Below are 21,441 nucleotides of genomic sequence, written 5' to 3' on the forward strand. Positions count from 1 at the left end.
AGTTTTCCTTGACTCTTCATTCTGCACCTACATTTCCAGTCATTTGCCAAATCTTGCCACTTCTTTCTCCACACCATCTCTCACCGTAGGTACCTTCATTACTTCTCACAAAGCCACCATCTTGTTTCATATATTCATCCCCTCCCACCTAGACTATTATAATGACTCCTAATTGGTCTCTGCTTCAAGCCTCTCCCCCTGCTTCTGTTCTCCATTTAGCTGCCAGAGTGACTTTCCTTAAACACAGATCTGACCAAATGCAACTCACTAAATTCCTTTGGCTCTCCATTGGCCTTTATCTTTAAAATAAATGCTATTGATTTTTTTTTTCTGTTTCCCACTGTATCTCTAATGCTATGCCCTCCCAGAGAGCCATCATCTATAATGAAGAAGAAAAGAAGCAGAAGAAAATAAAGTTAAACAAAACTAGCATATTACAAAAGTTCAATCTTACATTCTCCCATGTTTGAGAAGAAGTGGGGGGAAATGGCTTCTTATATCTCTTTTTTAGGGCCAAGCTTGGTCATGATCATTTTACAGCATTTCAGTTTTGATTATTGTGTTATGTGTTGTTTTGCTTGTTCTGGTTATTTCACATCAGTTCATAAAAATTTTCCATGTTTCTCTGTCTTTGTCATTTCTTTTTAAATTTTTTTTTTATTTTTTTCTGATCACACATTAAAACGATATCTAACATTCATTTTTTAAAATTTTGAGTTCCAAATTCTCTCCCTCCCTCCTTCCTGAGAAGGCAGGTAGATCTAGCTAGGTGGCACAGTGGATAGAACACCAGGCCTGGAATCAGGAAGACCCACGTTCATATCTGGCCTCAGACACTTGCTGGCTGTGTGAACCCAGTTTGCCTTAATTTCCTTATCTGTACAGTGAGCTGGTGAAGAAAATGGCAAACCCCTCCAGTATCTTTGCCAAGAAAACCCTTAAATGGGGTCACGAAGAGTCACAATTCATCATTGCTTATGGCACTATATTGTTCTATTATGTCCATGTACCACAATTTATTTGATCCCTCCCCAATTAATAGACATCTACTTTGTTTCCAGTTCTTTGATACCCCAAAAAGTGATGCTATAAATATTTTGGTTTACATAATTGAGGCCTTTCTGTCATTTACCTTCTTAGGGTATATGCCCAAGCAGTAGAATCTCTGAGTCAAAGAGTATATTTTAGTCACATTCTTCACATAATTCTAAATTGCTTTCCATAATGATTAGAACAATTCACTTCACCAGCAGTTAATTAATGTGCCTACCTTTCATCTGCACCTCTAGCAATGAATATAATCATCTTTTGTTATCTTTGTTGATTTGCTGGGTGTGAGGTAAAACCTCAGGGTTATTTGATTTACATTTTCTCTTGTGTTGAATTGGGACACTTTCATTTGGCTTCTAATAATTTCTGTTTCTTTTTTGAGAATTGTTCATAGCCTCTGAACAGCTCTCTGCTGAGGAATGACTTTTGGTTTTATATATTTCTATTATTTTTGTACATTTATTGAATATCAGACTCTTATCAGAAATGTTCAATACAAGATGTTTTCCTGAGCAAATAATTTCCATTCTTACCCTAGTTGCATTAATTTTGTTCATATGAGATATTTTCTATTTCACAGGATCAAAATTATCTTATCTTTTCTAATTACCTCTATCCCTTTTTTGGTTAAGAATCCACTCCTGATTTGTAATTAAGAAAAATATATGATCTGCTTCCCTTTTAACTTTTTTTATGGTTTGATCTTTAATATTAAAATCTCATATCTAATTTGAATTTATTATTGTATGTGGTGCAAGATGTTGGTTTAAACCTAATTTCTAAACTTAGTCTTTTTCATAATTTATGTTTTCAAGTTCATCAAGAGGTCTTAAAAATTTTAGAAAAATAAGGTAAAAGGTAAAAGGCTGGAGTAAAATATATTGCTCCTCAGATAAAGTGAAAAAAAGCAGGTGTAGCAATCCTAATCTCAGACAAAGCAAAAGTAAAGATAGATTTAATTAAAAGAGACAAGGAAGGACATTACATCCTGCTAAAAGGCACCATAAACAATGAAGCAATATCATTGTTTAACATATATGCACCAAATGGTATGGCATACAAATTCTTAGAGGTGAAGTTAAGGGAATTACAGGAAGAAATAGACAGCAAAACTATAATATTGGGAGACCTCAACCTCCCCCTTTCTGAACTTGATAAATCTAACCTCAAAATAGAAGTAAACAGAATTTTAGAAAAGGCAGATATGATAGCCCTCTGGAGAAAACTGAATGGGGATAAAAAGGAATATACTTTCTTCTCAGCGGTACATGGCACATACTCAAAAATTGACCATGTACTAGGGCATAAAAACCTCATAATCCAGTGCAGAAAGGAAGAAGTAGTCAAAGCATACTTTTCAGATCATGATGCAATAAGAATTATTTGTAACAAAGAACCATGGAAAAATAAGCTAAAAATTAATTGGAATCTAAATAATCTAATTCTAAAGAATGAGTGGGCCAAAGAACAAATCAGAGAAACAATTAATAACTTCATTCAAGAGAATGACAATAATGAAACAACATACCAAAACTTATGGGATGCAGTAAAAGCAGTTCTTAGGGGAAGTTTTATATCCCTAAATGCTTACATGAATAAAATAGGGAGAAAGGAGATCAATGATCTGGGAATACAGCTGAAAAAGCTAGAAAAAGAGCAAATTGAAAATCCCCAATTGAATACCAAATTAGAAATACTGAAAATCAAATGAGAAATTAATAAAATTGAAACCAAGAAAACTATTGAATTAATAAATAAAACAAAGAGCTGGTTTTATGAAAAAACCAATAAAATTGATAAACCTTTGGTCAATTTGATTTAAAAAAGGAAAGAAGAAAATCAAATTACCAGTATCAAAAATGAAAAGGGTGAGGTCACCTCTAATGAAGAGGAAATCAAAACAATAATTAGGAATTATTTTGTCCAATTGTATGCCCATAAATTTGACAACCTTAGAGATATGGATGAATATCTACAAAAACATAAATTGCCCAGGTTAACAAAAAAGGAAGTAAAATTTCTAAATAACCTCATCTCAGAAAAAGAAATTGAGCAAGCCATCAATGAACTCCCTAGGAAAAAATCTCCAGGGCCAGATGGTTTTACATGTGAATTCTATCACACATTTAAAGAACAACTAATTCCAATACTTTGTAGACTATTTGGGAAAATAGGTGAAGAAGCAGTCCTACCAAATTCTTTTTATGACACAAATATGGTACTAATAGCCAAACCAGGTAGGGTCAAAAACAGAGAAAGAAAATTATAGACCAATTTCTCTAATGAATATTGATGCAAAAATTTGAAATAAAATATTAGCAAAAAGATTGCAGCAATTTATCATGAGAATAATACACTATGACCAGGTAGGATTTATTCCAGGAATGCAAGGCTGGTTCAATATTAGGAAAACGATTAGCATAATTGACCATATCAATAACAAAACTAGCAGAAACCATATGATCATCTCAATAGATGCAGAAAAAGCCTTTGACAAAATACAACACCCATTCCTATTAAAAACACTAGAAAGCATAGAAATAAATGGAACCTTCCTTAAAATTATAAATAGCATCTATCTAAAACCATCAACAAGCATTATTTGTAATGGGGATAAGCTAGATGCATTCCCAATAAGATCAGGGGTGAAACAAGGATGTCCATTATCACCCCTACTATTCAATTTGGTACTAGAAACGTTAGCTGTAGCAATAAGAGAAGAAAAAGAAATTGAAGGAATTAGAATAGGAAAAGAAGAGACTAAATTATCACTTTTTGCAGATGACATGATGATTTATTTAGAGAATCCTAGAGAATCAAGTAAAAAACTACTTGAAATAATAAACAACTTTAGCAAAGTTGCAGGATATAAAATAAACCCACATAAATCCTCAGCATTCCTATACATTACTAACAAAGCCCAACAGCAAGAGGTAGAAAGAGAAATTCCACTCAAAGTTACTGTAGACACTATAAAAATTTGGGAGTCTATCTGCCAAGACAAACCCAGGGCCTATGTGAACATAACTATGAAACACTTTTCACACGAATAAAGTCAGATCAAAATAAATGGAAAAATATCAGTTGCTCATGGCTAAGCCGAGCTAATATAATAAAAATGACAATTTTACCTAAATTAATCTATCTATTCAGTGCCATACCAATTGAACTACCAAAAAATTATTTTACTGAGGTGGACAAAATAATAACAAAATTCATCTGGAAAAACAAGAGGTCTAGAATATCTAGGGTATTAATGAAAAGAAATGCTAGAGAAGGTGGCCTAGCCATACCAGATATTAAACTGTACTATAGAGCAGCATCATCAAAACTACCTGTTACTGGCTAAGAAACAGAGGTGTGGATCAGTGGAATAGGATAGGAACACAAGATGGAGAAGTCAACAACTATAGCAATCTACTCTTTGATAAACCCAAAGAGGCCAGCTTCTGGGCTAATAATTCACTATTTCACAAAACCTGTTGGGAAAATTGGAAAATGGTAGGGCAGAAACTGGGCATAGACCAGTATCTTACACCATATACCAAAATAAAGTCAAAATGGGTTCATGATTTAGGAGTAAAGACTGATACTATAAGTAATTTGGGAGAGCAAGGAATAGTTTACTTATCAGATTTATGGAAAAGAAAAGAATTCATGACCCAACAAGAGACAGAGAGCATTACAAAATGCAAAATGGATAATTTTGATTACGTTAAATTGAAATGTTTTTGCACAAAAAAAGCCAATGCAACAAAAATTAGGAGGGAAGCAGAAAATTGGGAGAAAATCTTTACAACTAGTATCTCTGATAAAGGCCTCATTTCTAAAATATACAGGGAACTGAACCAAATATATAGGGATACAAGCCATTCCCCAATTGAGAAATGGTCAAAGGATATGAACAGGCAGTTTTTAGAGGAAGAAATTAAAGCTATCTATAGGCATATGAAAAAATGCTCTAAATCACTACTGATTAGAGAAATGCAAATCAAAACAACTCTTAGACACCACATCTCTCCTGTCAGATTGGCTAAAATAACAAAACAGGAAAATGATAAATGCTGGAAAGGATGTGGGAAAATTGGAACATTGTTACATTGCTGGTGGAGTTGTGAGATGATCCAGCCATTTTAGATAGTAATTTGGAACTGCACCCAAAGGGCTATAAAAATGTTCATACCCTTTGACCCAGCAATACCACTTCTAGGGTTGTATCCCAAAGAAATCACACAAGCGGGAAAAGGAGCCATATGTACAAAAATATTTATAGCGGCTCTTTTTGTGGTAGCTAAGAATTGGAAATCAAAGGGATGCCTATCAATTGGGGAATGGCTGTGGTATATGAAGATAATGGAATACTATTGTGCCATAAGAAATGGGGATGATACAGACTTCATAACAACCTGGAAAAACCTACACGACATAATGCTGAGTGAGCGGAGCAGAGTGAGGAGAACATTATACACAACCACAGATATATGGATTCTGTGAGGACCAACCCTGACAGACTTTGCTCTTCTCAGTAACATAAGGTACAAAGACAACTCCAAAGGACTCACGATGGAGAATGCTATCTACATCCAGAGAAAGAACTATGAAGTATGAACGCAGATTGAGGCACACTTCATGCTCGCCTTTTTTTCCCCCTTTTTTTCTTCTCTTTTGTTTTTGTTTTTGGGTTGTTGTTTTTTGGTTTTTTTTTTTAGTTCTGTTTCTTCTTTCTCATGATTCATTCCATTGGTCATAATTCTTCTCCACAACTTGACTAGTGTATAAATTAATTCAATGCGAAGTTATACGTGGTAGTTATATGAGATTCCATGCCGTCTTGGGGAGGGAGGGGAGGAATATCTGGAACTCAAAATTATGTAGAACCATATGTTGTAAACTAAAAATAAAAAAAAATTTAGAAAAATAAATTGGGAATCAAAGAGAATGAGTAAAACAAAACTAAAGGCTGGTTCTTTTAAAAGACTAACAAAATGAGCCAACTTGATTGAAAAGAAGAGAGAGGAAAGTCAAATTAACAAAATTTTTAAAATGAGGAAATTATAACAGAGAAGAAATAAAAAGAATTATCAGAACCTACTATATACAGTTATAGTAGTTAGGAATAGTAGGTAAAATGTCAACAAAATTGAGAATTCTAAAGAAGGAGATTAACCAGAAATATATAATATAATGAACACTAAGTGGAGATCTTAAATGATCCAATCTCAGAAAAGGAAATTGAACTTCTGTAAAGTAACTGCCAAGAGGACCAGGGCAGGGGAGGGGGATCCAACAACCTGGTTCAGATGGATTTCTATCTGTGGAAATATGGAGAATTCTATTAAAATTTTAAGAGACAATAAAACACAAATTATCCTCAAAATTGAGAAAGAAAGCATTCTTCTGAACTTGTTTTTTGATATAAATGTAGTCCTAATGTCTAAGCCAGGAAAAAAAAAAAAAACAAAGAAAAAGAATTGTAGACCTATATCATTAATGAATATTAGTTCAAAAAGGGTAGATAAAATCCTGGCCAAAAAATTACAGAAATTTATCCAAAAAAATTCACTGTGCTCAAACTAAATTTAGACCAGAAATGTAGAAGATTCAGTGTTTGGAAAACAATATGATAATTAATCATTAAAAACAAAAACATCCAAAACCACATGATTATATCAAGAGATGCAGAATCAGTCTTTGACCAAGTACAACATTGACATATTCTTAAAAAAAAACCTACAAAATATAGGCATTTTTTAATCTGATAAAAGTATCTAAAATAAAAAGAGAATTGTAGTCAATGGGGAAACACTAGAAGCTTTGCCATTAAATATAGGAGCAAAGCCAGAATGCCCCTTTTGCCTTCTGTTATTTGTTATAGTTTTAGAAATACTAGAAACATTGATTGAGGTGAAGAACTCCAGTCCTTAAGATCTTATCAATAAGACAAAAGAAATAAAGGCATAAATATAGTGCAGAGATAAGACAAAATACCCGTATTTGCCAATGATGTGATGGTTTACTTAGAAAACTCTGAGGAATAAGCAAAGAAATTACCGTATTTCCCCATGTATAAGACGCTCCCATGTATGAGACGCACCTTAATTTTAGGGCCCAAAATTTGAAAAAAAAAAAGTATTACATAAAGTTATTGAACTCAAGTTTTATTCATCTGTTCATAGCTTTCAGGCATCTTTTGGGCAAGTCTGGTGTGCGTACGCATGCTTAGTCCATTCTGTTTCATGAACCTGAAGCACCAATTGTGTCCTCCTTTGAAATCAGTAACTTCTTTTTCGTCAGCAATTCTTCTTGCCTCATGCTGAACCATCTTTGTGGACACAGGAATTCCAGTTGCCCTTTGCTCTTCAATCCATATCTTCAATTCCCTCTCTAAATCAGGCCATTTTGCTGACTTGCCTCTCATGGCCACCTTCTGCCGTGGCATTCTCAGTAGGGTTTCTTCTTCCCGTAACCAGTCTCGGATTGTTTTCTCAGTTGGAGGAGGACCAAACTTAGGTTCAGCAGCACGATTTCCATTCACTTTTGCAAACTGGATCACTTTTAACTTGAATTCAGCACTGTATGAAAATCTTTTCTGAGCCATTTCTGGGCAGAACATGGCAAAACATAACCTAATATACTGGTAACAAATGCGAAACAATGAGTGCAAAGACAACAAGCACGAAAAAGCAGGAAATGCAAGTAAAAAAAATCTACAACAATGAGCGCAAAAACAAGCGCGAAAAAGTGGGAAATGCAAGTAAAAAAAAATCTACAACCACTGTATAAGACACACCCAGTTTTTAGACCCCAAATTTTTCAAAAAAAGGTGCGTCTTATACATGGGGAAATACGATAATTGAGATAATTAATAGTTTCAGTTAAGTTGCAGGCTACAAAATAAACCTGCAGGAATCAGTAGTGTTTCTTTATAGCAATAACAAAACCCAGGGGGCTGTAGCAGAAAGTAAGATCCCATTCCAAAGAACTGCAAAATGCATAAAATATCTGAGAATGAGCCTACTAAAGCACAGTCAACGGCTGTATAGATAGGATTAGAAAACACTCCTTAAAGAAATAAAGAATATAGAAATCTTTCTTGCCCTACGAGAGAATAGAAGGGGAAGGGGATAAGAAAAGGGGGTAGGGTGGTAGAAGGTAGAGCAGATTGGGGGAAGGGGTATTCAGAATGCACACCATCTTGGAGTGGGGGGAGGGGAGAGATGGGGAAAAAATTTGAAACTCAAAATCTTGTGGAAGTGAATGTTGAAAACTAAAAAGAAATAAATTTTTTAAAGAAATAAAGAAAACATCAATGATTGAAGGGATATTCAGGACTGTATCAACCAAAGATATCCTATGTAGATAGAGCAAGACACAATATAGAATTCTGTTGGAGGAGCAGATCTATAGTACAGAAATATAATGTATGAGGAAGATAAGAATGAAAGAGAACAAATAGCATCCCTTCCAGCTCTGAATCTGGGATCATGTATGAAAAGTAGAAAGTCTACAAAACCTGGTTACAAAGTCTACAAAAAACTGGTTAAAAAATAGGAAGGTAGATTAGTGGAGTCGATGAGATGAGGAAGAATCAGAAACAATCCCTGTTACCTTGAAGGAGAGCAATGGGAACTGGATCTCTGACTTCATTCACCTACGGACCTAATGAAGGAACTCCCTCTCCCAGTGTGGGTCAGAACCTTTACTACAACCTACAGTCTTAGTTTCCTATACCACTGAGATGACTTGCCCAGGTTGATACAGGCAGGATGTATCAAGGCAAAATTTGAACCGGGGTCTTCTTTCATGGCTTCAGAGCCAGCTCTCTATCCACCTTCATCAGGGAAATGCATAGGTGACAGATATGGAAAGAAAGGGAAGATGGCATGAAAAACCATGGCAAAATGATTCAGTGAGACGAAACTTTAAGGAAGGTGTTAGGAAGGAGGAAGCATTCATTTAGAACTTCCCAAGGATTGCCAATAAGATAAAATAAGGACTCCTGGTTAGTAAAGCCTCTAACAGCTTGGCTCTAACATACTTTTCCAACCACATTATATAATCAACAATCATTTACGAAGTGCTTCATATGCGCAAAGTTCAGGGGATCCAGGAACAGCAAAAATCTTCCGTGCTCTTAAGTCTTGCCGCTGGACTTCAGTGACACTGGAGGACAGGGTGAGGCTGAAGGCTTTGCACAGCTCTGCTTCACTTAAATCCAATTCATGTAGGAGTCAAGACATCACCCTGTGGTGTCATTGGTCTTCTTCAAGAACGAGTAACTGACCTTCTAACTGGGAAGACAACATGTGAATAAATCGTTATATTGAAGATGAATACAAAGCAGATGGAAAGTATTCCGCTCCTGCCAAAGGTGGCCTTTGGGCTGAGGCTGGAAGGATGCCTGGGCTACCAAGAGGCTGAGATGAGGAGGAAGAGAATTCTAAGCATGGAGGACCTCTGGTGCAAAGGCAGAAGCGACAGGAGATAATAGCTACTACAGTAACATTTATAAAGCATTGTAAGGTTTTCAAGCCTCTTTATGCATATGTTACCTTATATGATCTTTATAAGAACCCTGGGAAGTAATTGCTATTATTATCCCCATTTTATAGATGTGGAAACGGAGGCTAAGTGAGGCTAATGACTTGCCTAGGATCACACCGCTAACAGGTATCTGGAGCGGGATTTGAACTGAGGTCTTTTTGTCCCAAACCCAGCGCTGTATTCACTGTGCCACTTAGCTGCCTAAGATGGGGCATCATGTGCAAGGAACAGCAGCAAGTCAGCCAGTATAGCTGCCCCATGGAGTATGTGGAGGGAAATTATATGTGCGCATCCTGGAAATACAAGAAATAGGCCAGGTTATAAAAAGTTTTAAATGACCAGCAGAGGTATTCCTTTTTGGTTTGGGAGGGTAATAGAATCTGCCTCCTGGACATTTCACACTGCATATCCTGGAAACGGTGAATCACTGAAGTTTATTGAGTGACATGGTCAGATACCTGCTTAAGGAGAGTCCGGTATCTGTGTGGGTGACAGATGGGAGTAGGGAGAGACATGAGACAGGGATCCAATTAGAAGGTACTGCAGTCATCCAGACAGGACAGAACATAGGGCCGAGGGTGGTAGCTGTGTGAGTAAAGAGGAGGGATTATATGCAGCTGCTCTTTTGGAGAAAAAGTGACAAGAGTTGATAACTGATTAGATAAATGGGGTGATGAGATTAAAGCGTCAAGGAAGCCATCAAGATTTCAAACCTGGCCAGCCATTCTGGAAAGCATTTTGGAACTATGCCCCAAAAGTTATTAAACTGTACCCTATGACTCAATAATACCATTACCAGGCTCTGCCCCAAAAGAGATCAGAGAAAGAGGAAAAGGACCCTTATGTACAAAAATATTTCTAGTAGCTCTTTGTGGTGGCAGAGAATTGAAAACTGAGGGGGTGCCCATCTATTGGGAAATGACTGAACAAGTTATGGGATGTGAATATGATGGAATACAGTTGTGCTGTAAGAAATGAAGGGAGTGGTTTCAGGGGAACCTGGGAAGACTTATATGAACTGATGCAGAGGTAAGTGAGAAGAACCAGGAGACAACTTATACAATAAGAACATTATAAAGGCAAAAAGCTTTAAAAGACTCAGGGACACTGATCAACACAATTACCAACCACAGTTCTAGAGGATTTGTGATGAAGCATGCTATCCTACTCCAGATAAAGAGGTGATAGACTCAGATTATAGACCGAGACTTTTTTTTTTTTTGGACATAGCCAATGTAGGAATTTGTTTTGCTTGACCATACATGTTTGTTACTGGTTTTGTTTTTCTTGCTTTCTCAAAGAGGGGTGAAGGGAAAAAATGTGAACCTCATAATAAATTTGAATTTAAAAAAATTTTTTTCAAACCTGGGTAACTGATAAGAGTGGTGGTGTCCATGACAGTAATAGAGAAGTTCAGAACTTGTTAATGCAGGACTAGCATTCAGGAGGGGCTAAATAGATAGATTTTAGAATCATCAACTTAAAGATAATTAAATCTCATGGGAGTTGATGAGATAACCAAACCAGAGTGTCTAGAGGAAAGAGAAGAAGGCCCAGAGTGGTGCTTTGAGGGACACCCACGTGGATGCAGATCCAGCATAGGGTGTTGAGGAGTTGTGAGAGAGGAAGGAGAACCAAGAGAGGGCAGCTTCAGATGATGGGTGAAGTTGGAAGTCGGGCTGCAGAGGGTTTAGAAGACAGGGAGAAGTGGGGGCACCAAGCTCGACCACATTTTCAGTTTCATTGAGCAAGGCAGGGAAAGCTACAGGATAAGAACGATCGAGAAGGGTAGAATCTAGTGGAGATTGTTTAAGGGAGGGAGATGCATGTAGACAGAAGGGTAAGAACCAGTAGAAACAAAGATTGAAGATTAGAGAGAGAGAGGATGATAGTGAGGACAATCTGCTGGAGGAGCTGAGAGGGAATGAGATCAATGTTCACATGGAGAAGCTGGCCTTAGCCGGGAGAAGGGCCCCTTCTTTGTGTGAAGCGGGGGGGGAAGGAGAACATAGCAGGAGATGACATCAGAGGACACAAGGTGAAGAGGAAGAGGAAAAAAGCACTTTCAGTGAACAGCCTCAGTTTTTTGCATTAAATATGAAGCAAGGTTTCCCATTGAGAGAGTGGAGGCAGGGGGTGCCATGGGAGTCTTAAGGTTCAAATAGAAGGTTTGGAACTGCCCCTGTGATAAGTAGGACAGGGGATTGATTAGGGAGCTTGCTACAGGGAGGATCCATCTGAGGTTAGATAATATAATTTGGTGGTGGATCTAGTCACAGCAGCTGCACAAACTCCCCTAACTCTATTCAGCAACACATGAGTAGGAACGGAGAAGGTGGATAGTGGATTTAATCCAGGGCTGGGATTTAGCAAAGCACATTCAGCAATTGAACAAGAGTTCGAGACTAGAGAATTGTGTAGGGTCAGACCAGTTCACCAAAGGATTGAGATTGGGAATGGGGAAGACTGTGCCGGGGTAGGGGTGATGGCCCAAGGAAGGACAGAAGGATCGGAGGATACAGCAAGGATGGAGAATAGAGTTAAGGGTCGTGAGGCTTAGGGAGAGATTTATGAAAAAGTTGTATGACCTGGTAGAGGCATCGGGAGTTTGGACGTGGAAGTGTGACGGTTGGTGAGATCAAGGATGGGACTGTCCTGTTGTGTAGCCGAGGTGCAGTGGAAGAACAGGTTGTAAGAGCTGTCCATATTGAGGAAGTGCTTGAGAAATCTCCTGGCATGAGGGCAGGACTCTGCAGCCTGGGCTGAGTGGGCTTCCTCCTGCTTCTCACACGTGGGACTCTAGTTCTCCACGCCATAACACCAGCCATACCCCCATGCCTGGAATGCTTTACCACCTGACCTCTGCCTCATAATCCTTTCCTTCTTTTGAGGCTCAGCTTGAGCACTGCCTTCTGTATGAAGCCTTTCTGATAATGTCCTTCTTCCCTAAACTATTTCATATTTATTTTGTATTTTTTTGAATATGATTATATATGTACTTGTATATGTAAACACACACACGCACACACTGGATAGAACACTCGGCCTGGAATTAGGAAGACTCATCTTCCTGAGTTCAAATCCAGCTTCAGACTCTTACTAGCTGTGTGACCTTGGGCAAGTCACTTCACCGTTTGCCTCAGTTTCCTCATCTGTAAAATGAGCTGGAAAAGGAAATGGGAAACCACTGTAGTGCCTTTGCCAAGAAAACCCCAAACAGGGATGACTGAAAAACAACTGAACAGCTTCCTGACTCCAGGCCCAGCACTCTATCCACTGAGCCATCTAGCTGCCCTGATACAAGTCATTTAACCCCTCCTCCTACGGAGCTTACATTCTGTGAGATGAGACAGCACGTATGTAGATACTATTTCTATATCTATATACACACATATGTATGTATATATACATGCACACATCCATACATACACACATGCATATGGTATGCAAAGTATGTAGAGAGGGCACCATCACATGGGGGATTCAGGGAAATCTTTTTGTCAAAGGTGGTGCTGGAGGCACAGCTTGAAGGAAGAGAAATCTACAGTGAAGATGAAGGGTTAGCACATTCCAGGCACAAAAGGTTAGACAGAGCAAAGATCCAAAGAGAGGAGGTAGAGACAGAGACAGACAGAGAGGGAAAGAGAGAGAGAGACAGAGAGAGAGAGACAGAGAGAGAGAGAGAGAGAGAGAGAGAGAGAGTATTATGTGTGAAAAAAAGAGGAAGTTGGGTTGAATGGGCTGGTGCCAGGAGGGAGAGTAAGATAAGATGAGGCAGCCAGGTGTGAAGAACTTTGAAAACCAAACATAGCAGGTAATAGGGAGTCACTGGAGTTTATTGAGTAGGGGAGTGATGTGACCAGACGTATACTTAAGGAAATGCTCTTTGGCAGCTCTGGGCGGAGTAGGAGTAGGGGGCCCTTGTCAGAGTGTATACAAGAGCTGATGAATGCCTGAAATAAGGGGCGTATATGCGAGGAGAGAAAAGGGGATGAATGTTATGGAGAGCAAGATTTAGCAACTAATTAGAAATAGGTGAGGAATTGGGGATGACTCCGAGGTTAGAGGCCCAGGAGAATGGAAGAATCGTGGTGCCTTTGACAGACTGAGGTGCCGCCATAGTGGATAGAGCACTGGGCTTAGCGTCAGAAAGACCTGAGTTCAAATCTGGCTCCAGACACTAACTAGCTGTGTGACCCTGGGCAAGTCACTTGACCTCTGTTTGCCTCCGTTTCCTCCACTATAAAATGAGGGTAATGATAGCATCTACCTCCCAAGATTGTTGTGAAGATCACATGAGAGGATACTTGTAAAGCACTGAGCACAATGCCTAGCGCATAGTAGGTGCTCTATAACTGCTGGCTATTATTGTTTAGGAAAGTTTAGAAGAGGGATAGGTTTGGGGGGGAGATAACAAATCTTGATAAAGGCATGTTGAGGTTGAGATGTCTATGGGATATCCAGTTTGAAATGTCCAACAGATAGTGATTTAGGTCTGGACGTCAGGGGAGAGCCTGGAGTTCACTATCTAGATGCCTGGATGATGTTTAGCCCAGGGGAGCTGATGAGGCCCCTAAGAGGGAGAGGATAGAGAGAGAGGAAGAAAGAACTTAGGATAGGGCCCTGGGGATCCCCCCAGTCAGGGGTCTCATCTGCTCGTTGATACAAGAATGAAATAATGTGAATGATAGGACTCCCTAAAGCATGAAACACTCAGCAAATATAAGGTATTTCCTTTTTTTTAAAGGTTGGAAATGTCTTTATTTAAAATAAGCTTGAATTTCTTCTCTTTCTCCAACAGGGGACATGGTCTCGAAGTACCGAGAACCTTTGATTCACACCTTCCTGAGGGGAGCGAAAGATGCAGACGGAAGCCACAGGGCCAGCAGTTTGTCCAATCTCGGAGAACTTTGTCAGAGGCTCCACTTTCTTTTGGGCCCTGTGGTTCATGAGGTAGCGTATGATGCTTTCTGCACGGCTTCCTTTGAGCTTTTATCTCTCGCCGGAGTGTGGTGACCTTTAAGATGTAGCCATAAATGTGAAGCATGCTGTTATCCTTCTGTACGTGAATCTCCTCCCTCACCATCCTCGTGAATATTGTCACTGTTATTTTTGAAGAGGATAGTCGTGGTGGCAGTGTCTCTAAATGGGGAGAAAAGACAGATTAACATGTGACTAGCGCTTCTTTGGTCTGCATGTATGTGTCCATAAATGTGTATCTATGTGCATGTGAATGTTTAAAATACATATATAGACATATCTGTGTCCATCACCCTTTGGTTTACTTGCATGTTCTGCTTACTTTGTACAAAAAAGCCTCAAGAATGAAAGCTTAGAGGACGGTGATGTGTGCGTGATTTGGGAGGCGCTTTGCCTATTGACTATCTGATTTTAAATGTTTGAATATTATATTCAGAAGAATCTACTTCATGAGAAATGCGTTATTTCCTGAATCTGCATTTGACATTCCATGCAGAGAGATAAATAGGCACCTTCCTCTATTCGCTGTAATTCCTCAGCTCCCTGCTATTAAGTGCTTTTGCTTTATTGGTAATAAGGTACTTTGGCTGTTATTGGATTCTAATTACAAGGGCTTCTGCTGTTATTTAATGCCGACCTAGGGCTTTTATCACATGTAGCTTCTACATCAGCTGGTTCTTCCTTTTTCCCCTGGGGGCTTTTTCCTGAAGGTCTGCGAGTCTTGTTCTCATACCCAGGGTCTGAATTTGATCTTTACTCTCTTAGAAATTGTTCTTCATGTTACATCTGTTAGTTAGGCACATGGTTAGGCACAATTTTGAATACCACTTTGCCCATTGACACAGTAAGGTGTCTGATAGTGGTCATGTCTTACCTTCTCTTCCCCCATGGTATCTCTGGAATGAATGAATGAATCAGTGCCTGTTGGTCATGCCCTCCTCTTCCACTGTAGCTGCTTTAGTTCAGGCCGCCATCCCCGCTTCCTGCCTCTCACTTCGCCTCTCTCCAACCATCTCCTTCACACACTGTTCTGATCTTGTCTCTCCTCTTCTCAGGCCTTCAGTGTCTTCTTACTGCCTGCTGAATAATTCCTGCATTCCAGGCCATATAGAATGTGCCTGCGATTTACCTCCCCATCCTTACCTCAAATTCCTTCTCACCTACCTTGTGAGCCTACATGCTGGTCCTGCCGTTTACTATTTCTGCTTTGTTCATATTATCCTCCATACCTGTTATCTATGTCTACCCACACCAGCAAATCTTCATCTGTTAAAAATCTCTTGTATCATGATGATTTCTGGTCCGTGTATTCTTGCCCTCCTCCCCCTTTCCAAGCCATTAGGTTGTAAGCTCTGACCTCCAGTAATCTACAGGTCCCCAGGGCCTGGTGCTGTGGCTTGTACATAGTAGCTAATTAATAAAGGTTTTGTCAAATTGAATTTAATTGTAGCTCTAGGCTAAGGCATCACTGTGATGACCCTGTCATTAGTAGGGACAAAAGGGAAAGAGAAAAGCCTGCAGAGATTGTTTTTCAAATACGAAGCTGTTGCCCTCCACACTTCTCTCAGCTCTCCCCCCAGGCACACAGTGTATGTTACTAGTCACAGCAAGATTGCTCTCCTCAGAACCAGAACCAAATATTGTCTCATCAGCTTTTAGAACAGGCACGTGAAATGGGTAGGACGCTTCATCATTATCATGAATGTTGATATGTAATATCAACCTATGGAATAGATATGCCTTGCCCCAATCACTGACCCACCATTTGAGGCCTAAAGGGCAGGCACACAGCTCCTGCTTTCTAGTACCACAAGTCTTGCTCACTGACCTCCCTGCATCTGAAGATCCCTACTGACCTTCAAACCTCCCAGTTCTCTCCCGGGCCATCCCCCCCGCACTGGTCACTCTCTCCTCTTCTCCCCATCTTGGCTCCCGGGTGAAGCCATCCAACTCTACAGTGCCCTCCTCCCTTGAAGCCCCAGCCCCCTTATCACATCACTGATTACACAGCCAGTCAAGCCATGGATCACTCCCAACGTCCACTGCCTTCTTACGGACACACGTGCTGCTGAATGAAAGTGGAGAAAATCACACAACTGGTTCCACTGCAGATTTAGGTCACATAACCTCAACCACGCCCTCACTGCCACCAGGCCATCCTACCATATCCTACTTACCCGCTTGCCATCCCAGCCTCCATAGCAGCTCTTCCAACCTTCTCATCCTTCCTTAGACCTCCATGGTTCTCCCTTCCCCCACTCTCTCAGCTGAAAACCTTGCCTCATATTTTACTGAAAGGATTGAGGCCATTGGCTATGAGCTCACTCTTCTTATCTCCTGTCACCTAGGAGCCTTTGACCACTCTCTCCACCCTCACTCCTCTCTCACATGATGAAGTGGCTTTACTCCTGACCAAGACTAACCCTCCACCAAATTCAAGTGATCTCATTCCATCCTGTCTCTTCCAGCAGACTGCCCCCTCTCCCACGTATTTCTGATCTCTCCTTTTCTACTGGCTCATTTCCTGCTGTCTACAAACATGTCCGTATCCCCCTCCCCCACCCCCCTGTTCCTCAGAAAACCTTCCCTTGACCCTTCCATCCCCTGCTAACTATCGTTCTATATCTCTTCAGCCCTCTGTAGCTAAGCTCCTCAAAGGGCTGCCTACAATAGGTGCCTCCACTTTCACTCCTCTCACTCTTCCCAGCCCCTTATAATCTGGCTTCTGATGTCCTTCCACTGAAGCTGCTCTCTCCAAAGTTACTAATGATCTCGAAGTTGCCAGACCCAGCAGGCTTTTCTCAGTCCTCATCCTCCTTGACCTCTTTGTATCCTCTGATGCTGTTCAACACTCTCTTCTCCTTAATACATCTCTACTCTCTAGGTTTTCAGGACATCCCTCTTTCCTAGTTCTCCTCCTACCTCTCTGACTGCTCCTTCTCTGTCTCCTTTGCTGGAACCTCCCCCAGATCATGCCCTCTAACAGTAGGTGACCCTCAGGCTTCTGTCCTGGGTCCTCTTCTCCCTCCATATGACTTCACTTGGCAATCTCAACAGCCCCCATGGATTTTAATGACCATCTCTGTGCTGATGGTTTTCCTGCCCCAAACTCTCTGCTAACCTCCAGTCTCACATCCAGCTGCCTTTCAGACATCTCAGACTGCTTATGCAGTAGACATCTCAAACTTAACATGTCCAAAACAGAACTTGTTATTTTCCCCCCATACCTCCTCTGCTTACCTTTCCTGATATTACTATAGAGGGCAACACCATCTTCCCAGTCCTCCAGGCTCACAGCCTAGGAGTCATCCTGGACTCCCCACTGTCTCTCACCCCCCACCCCCCACATGCAAGCTGCTGCAAAGGCCTGTTGATTTTACCTCTGCAGCATCTCTCAAATAAGCCCCTTCTCTCCTCTGACACTGTCTGCTCTAGTTCAAGCCCTCATCACAGTCCCTGGCACATCGAAGACACTTATTAAATGCTGTTTGACTGACTGAGCCGGGTGAATGATCTAGACTCTTCCTTATCACCCATCTGGCTCACTCTATCTAGCCAAGCCCAGACCATACCCCCTCTCTCCCTCTCTCTTTCGGTCTCTCTCTCTCTCCCTCTCTCTCTCTGTTGTTCTCTGTCTCTTTCTCTTTGTGTGTGTGTGTGTGTGTGTGTGTGTATGTTTATTTGCATGTTGTTTCCCTCAGTAGATCATGAGCTCCTTGAAGGCAGGGACTGTCTTTTGCCTGTTGTATTGTGCCTGGTACATATTAGGCACTTAATAAATATTTATTGATTGATCAAAGTACATTCATTGGAGAGACAAAGCCTGGTTGTTTTTGGCTGGTTTTTGTTGTGCTTTCTTTTTAATGTATAAAGCTGTTTCTGTGGCTCTAAAAACATGAAAATCTCCCCGCAAGGATAGACGGTTGTAAGTATAGATTTTTAAGTGCAATTTCTGCAGACCCCCAAATTGTCCTTTTCCTCTCCTGCCGGCAGAGAATCTAGGTTGCTCATGAGAATAGATTTGTGGCGTGTGTAAAGGTGATGGCAGGAAGCGTCATGTGTCTTAATATTAATGGAACTGCTCTTGGCCACGAAACATCAGAAGGCAGGATATTCCCTGTGATTTGCAAACCCAGGTGTTTCCATCCCACACAGTTGCTGTCTCTTTCTCTTAGATGTTCCTTGTTATGTAGCATCCCACACTCGCCTTGTCATCGAAGACCAGCCAGGCTGCTGCCAAGGGCTACATTTTACCTTCACTAGGTGGCAGGTCTCAACAAGTACAGACAGCTGTCATTGTCAGAAGAACTCTAGTCAGTGGAGATGGCTGGAGAACCTCCTCCAGTTATTGGAGAAAGGGAAGGTTTTTCTCTGGATTTTGAGTGGTTCTTTGACAATTTTTTCTGTTTCCCCATTAATCCCTTAAGATCCTTTGAGGCTCTGAGATCTTTTATTCTAGGAGAGCCCAGCCTCTCGTCATCGCTTATTCTGCTGCCATCACTTTGATGAGCTTAGATTTTTTAGTGTCAGTAATGCTTAGGTCCAGTGAGCTCAGTTACGCATGTGCTCCATGAGGCAGCAATCAGTCAACAAGAATTTGTTAACTTAAGTAGCAGCATTTTCCTTCCAGTAAGCATGTATTAATCACCTACTGGGTGTCAGGCATTGTGCCTGGGGTGTAGTGGCGTTAAGTAAGACATTTCCTAGCCTCAAGGAGCTTACATTCTACTGACAAACAGTTTGTTCACAGACAACTAAATGCAGGATATATGAAAGATAGAGTTATTTTAGGTGGAAGGAGAGGCTTCTTGAAGCAGGGGACACTGGAGATGTGGAGGGAGAACACCAGGCATGGGCCACAGCCTGGGCAAAGGTGTAGAGACAGGATTTGGAATGTTACCTGCAAGGAATGGCAAGGAGTCCAGTTTGGTGGGAAAGTGGAGTTTATGATAGAAAGATAGCCTTGAACCAAATTATAAAGAGTTTTAAACATGAAACAGAGAAGTCTGTACTTTGTCCTTGAGGTGAACGAGGCTTCTTGAGTAAGAAAGTGACAGTGGCAGGTCTGTGCATTTGGAAGTTCCATTTGGAAGATGTATGGAGGATAGATTAGAGGGGGAGAAGCCAGATGCTGGGAGACCACTGAGGAGCCTGTTGGAATCATTCAGATGGAAGGTGATGGAGGCCTGACTTGAGAATGAATAGCATTTACTGTGTGCCCAGTACTGTGCCAAGTGCTGGGGATACAAATGCAAAAGCAAGACAGGCCCTGCCCTCAAGGATTTTACTTTCTAATAGGGTGGATAAGCCACATGGGGAAGTGGTAAACAGGAAGGGCCTCGTGAAGGCTGGGCAGATGACAAGAAGTTGGGTGCCTGGGCTTTATGGCGTGGTATGGTCTGGGCTTGGCTAGATGTAGTGAGCCAGATGGGTGATAAGGAAGAGTCCAGATCGTTCACCTGGCTCAGTCAGTCAGATAGCATTTAATAAGCGTCTTTGATGTGCCAGGGACTGTGCAAAGTGCTAGGGATACAAAGAAAGGCAAAAGCAGTTTCCCTCTTTCACAGACCAAAGGGGAGATGTCATGCCAACACCTGTGTGCAAACAAGATGTCTACAGGACAGATTAGGGTCATCTCAGAGAGAAGGCACTAAGGTGAAGGGTTGAGTGGGACTTGGAAGCTGGGAAGCTAGATGTTGGATGTGAGAAAGGAGAATATTAACATGGCACAAAAATGCCCAGAATTGGGAGGTGGAGGAACAGCCAGGAGGGCAATGGCACCAGATTGCAGAGAATGGGGAGAGGGAAGGACAAGGTGTAAGACAACTGGAAACGTGGGAAGGGGCCAGATTGTGAAAGATCATAAAAACCAAACAGAATATTATATTTGATCCTGGAAGTCATAGGGAACCCCTGAAGTTGACTGACTGGGGAGAGGTGACATGGTCAGACCTGGGCTTAGCTGAATGAGGAGAGGCTTAGGGCAGCAGGCTGTCACAGTGGTCCAGGCGTAAGACGATGGGGGCCCACACCAGAGTGAAGGCAGTGTCAGAGGAGAGAAGGGAGCAGCATCTTCTAGAGACGTCAGGGCATCGTAATGACATGCGTGATAACTGCTCGGTTGTGTGGGGTGAGAAAGGAGCTTGGAGATGATGCTGACACGGCAAGCTTGGGCGATTCCAAGTGTGGTGGTACCCTTGATGGAAATAGGCAAATTGGGAGGGTGAGTTTAGGGGAGAGTTAAATTTAGTGTGACCTTAGCAGTGTCTCATTGAACAATTTGTCCTCTTCAGTCAATCAGTAAACACTTATCAAACACTTATAGTGCCAGGCACTGTGCTTCAGATTCAGTGAAGCATTGCCATCTTGGTCTTAACCACTTCTTAGACATCTCTGTTCCATGCTGCCCACACTCAGTCCTCTTCCTCCATCCAGAAATCTGCAGACCCCACATTCTGTTTGGTCAGCTCTCACTTTACCTGATTCCAAGCTCACCATACCACCTCTAGAAATCTCTATCATGGCTCATAATAATCACAGCCCTGTAAGGTTCGCAAAAATATTATCTCAGTTGAGCTTCACCAAAGCCAACTGCATGAGATGGGTGGTAATATTATCCCCATTTTTACAAATGAGGAAACTGAGGAAGAGAGGTTAGGTGATCTGCCTAGGATCACACATTTAAAAAGTGTCTGAGGTAGGACATGAACTCAGGTCTTCCTAACTTGAAGACCAACACTCTCTTCACTGTGCCTCCTAGGTGCCTATACTCCAGCCTCCTCCTCTTCCCCCTTGGCCTCCTCCTCCTACTCCTCCTGCCTGTGACTCTGATTGGTGAGCTTTCACCTTATCAAATCAAGATATATC

The 21,441-nt window shown here is 41.0% G+C and overlaps 1 protein-coding gene across 2 annotated transcripts in view; it reads left to right on the forward strand.

Moving 5' to 3' along the window:
- TANGO6 (transport and golgi organization 6 homolog) overlaps positions 1-21,441 on the forward strand; it is a 211,290-nt gene that overhangs the window by 147,519 nt on the left and 42,330 nt on the right. For both annotated transcript variants that reach the window (XM_036752788.1, XM_036752789.1), the window contains one exon: positions 14,396-14,547. In XM_036752788.1, coding sequence (XP_036608683.1) covers positions 14,396-14,547 — 152 coding nt within the window. The remainder of the gene's footprint in view (positions 1-14,395; positions 14,548-21,441) is intronic.

Source organism: Trichosurus vulpecula, chromosome 3 (assembly GCF_011100635.1).
Source record: "Trichosurus vulpecula isolate mTriVul1 chromosome 3, mTriVul1.pri, whole genome shotgun sequence".
In the NCBI taxonomy this organism is placed as follows: Eukaryota; Metazoa; Chordata; class Mammalia; order Diprotodontia; family Phalangeridae; genus Trichosurus; species Trichosurus vulpecula.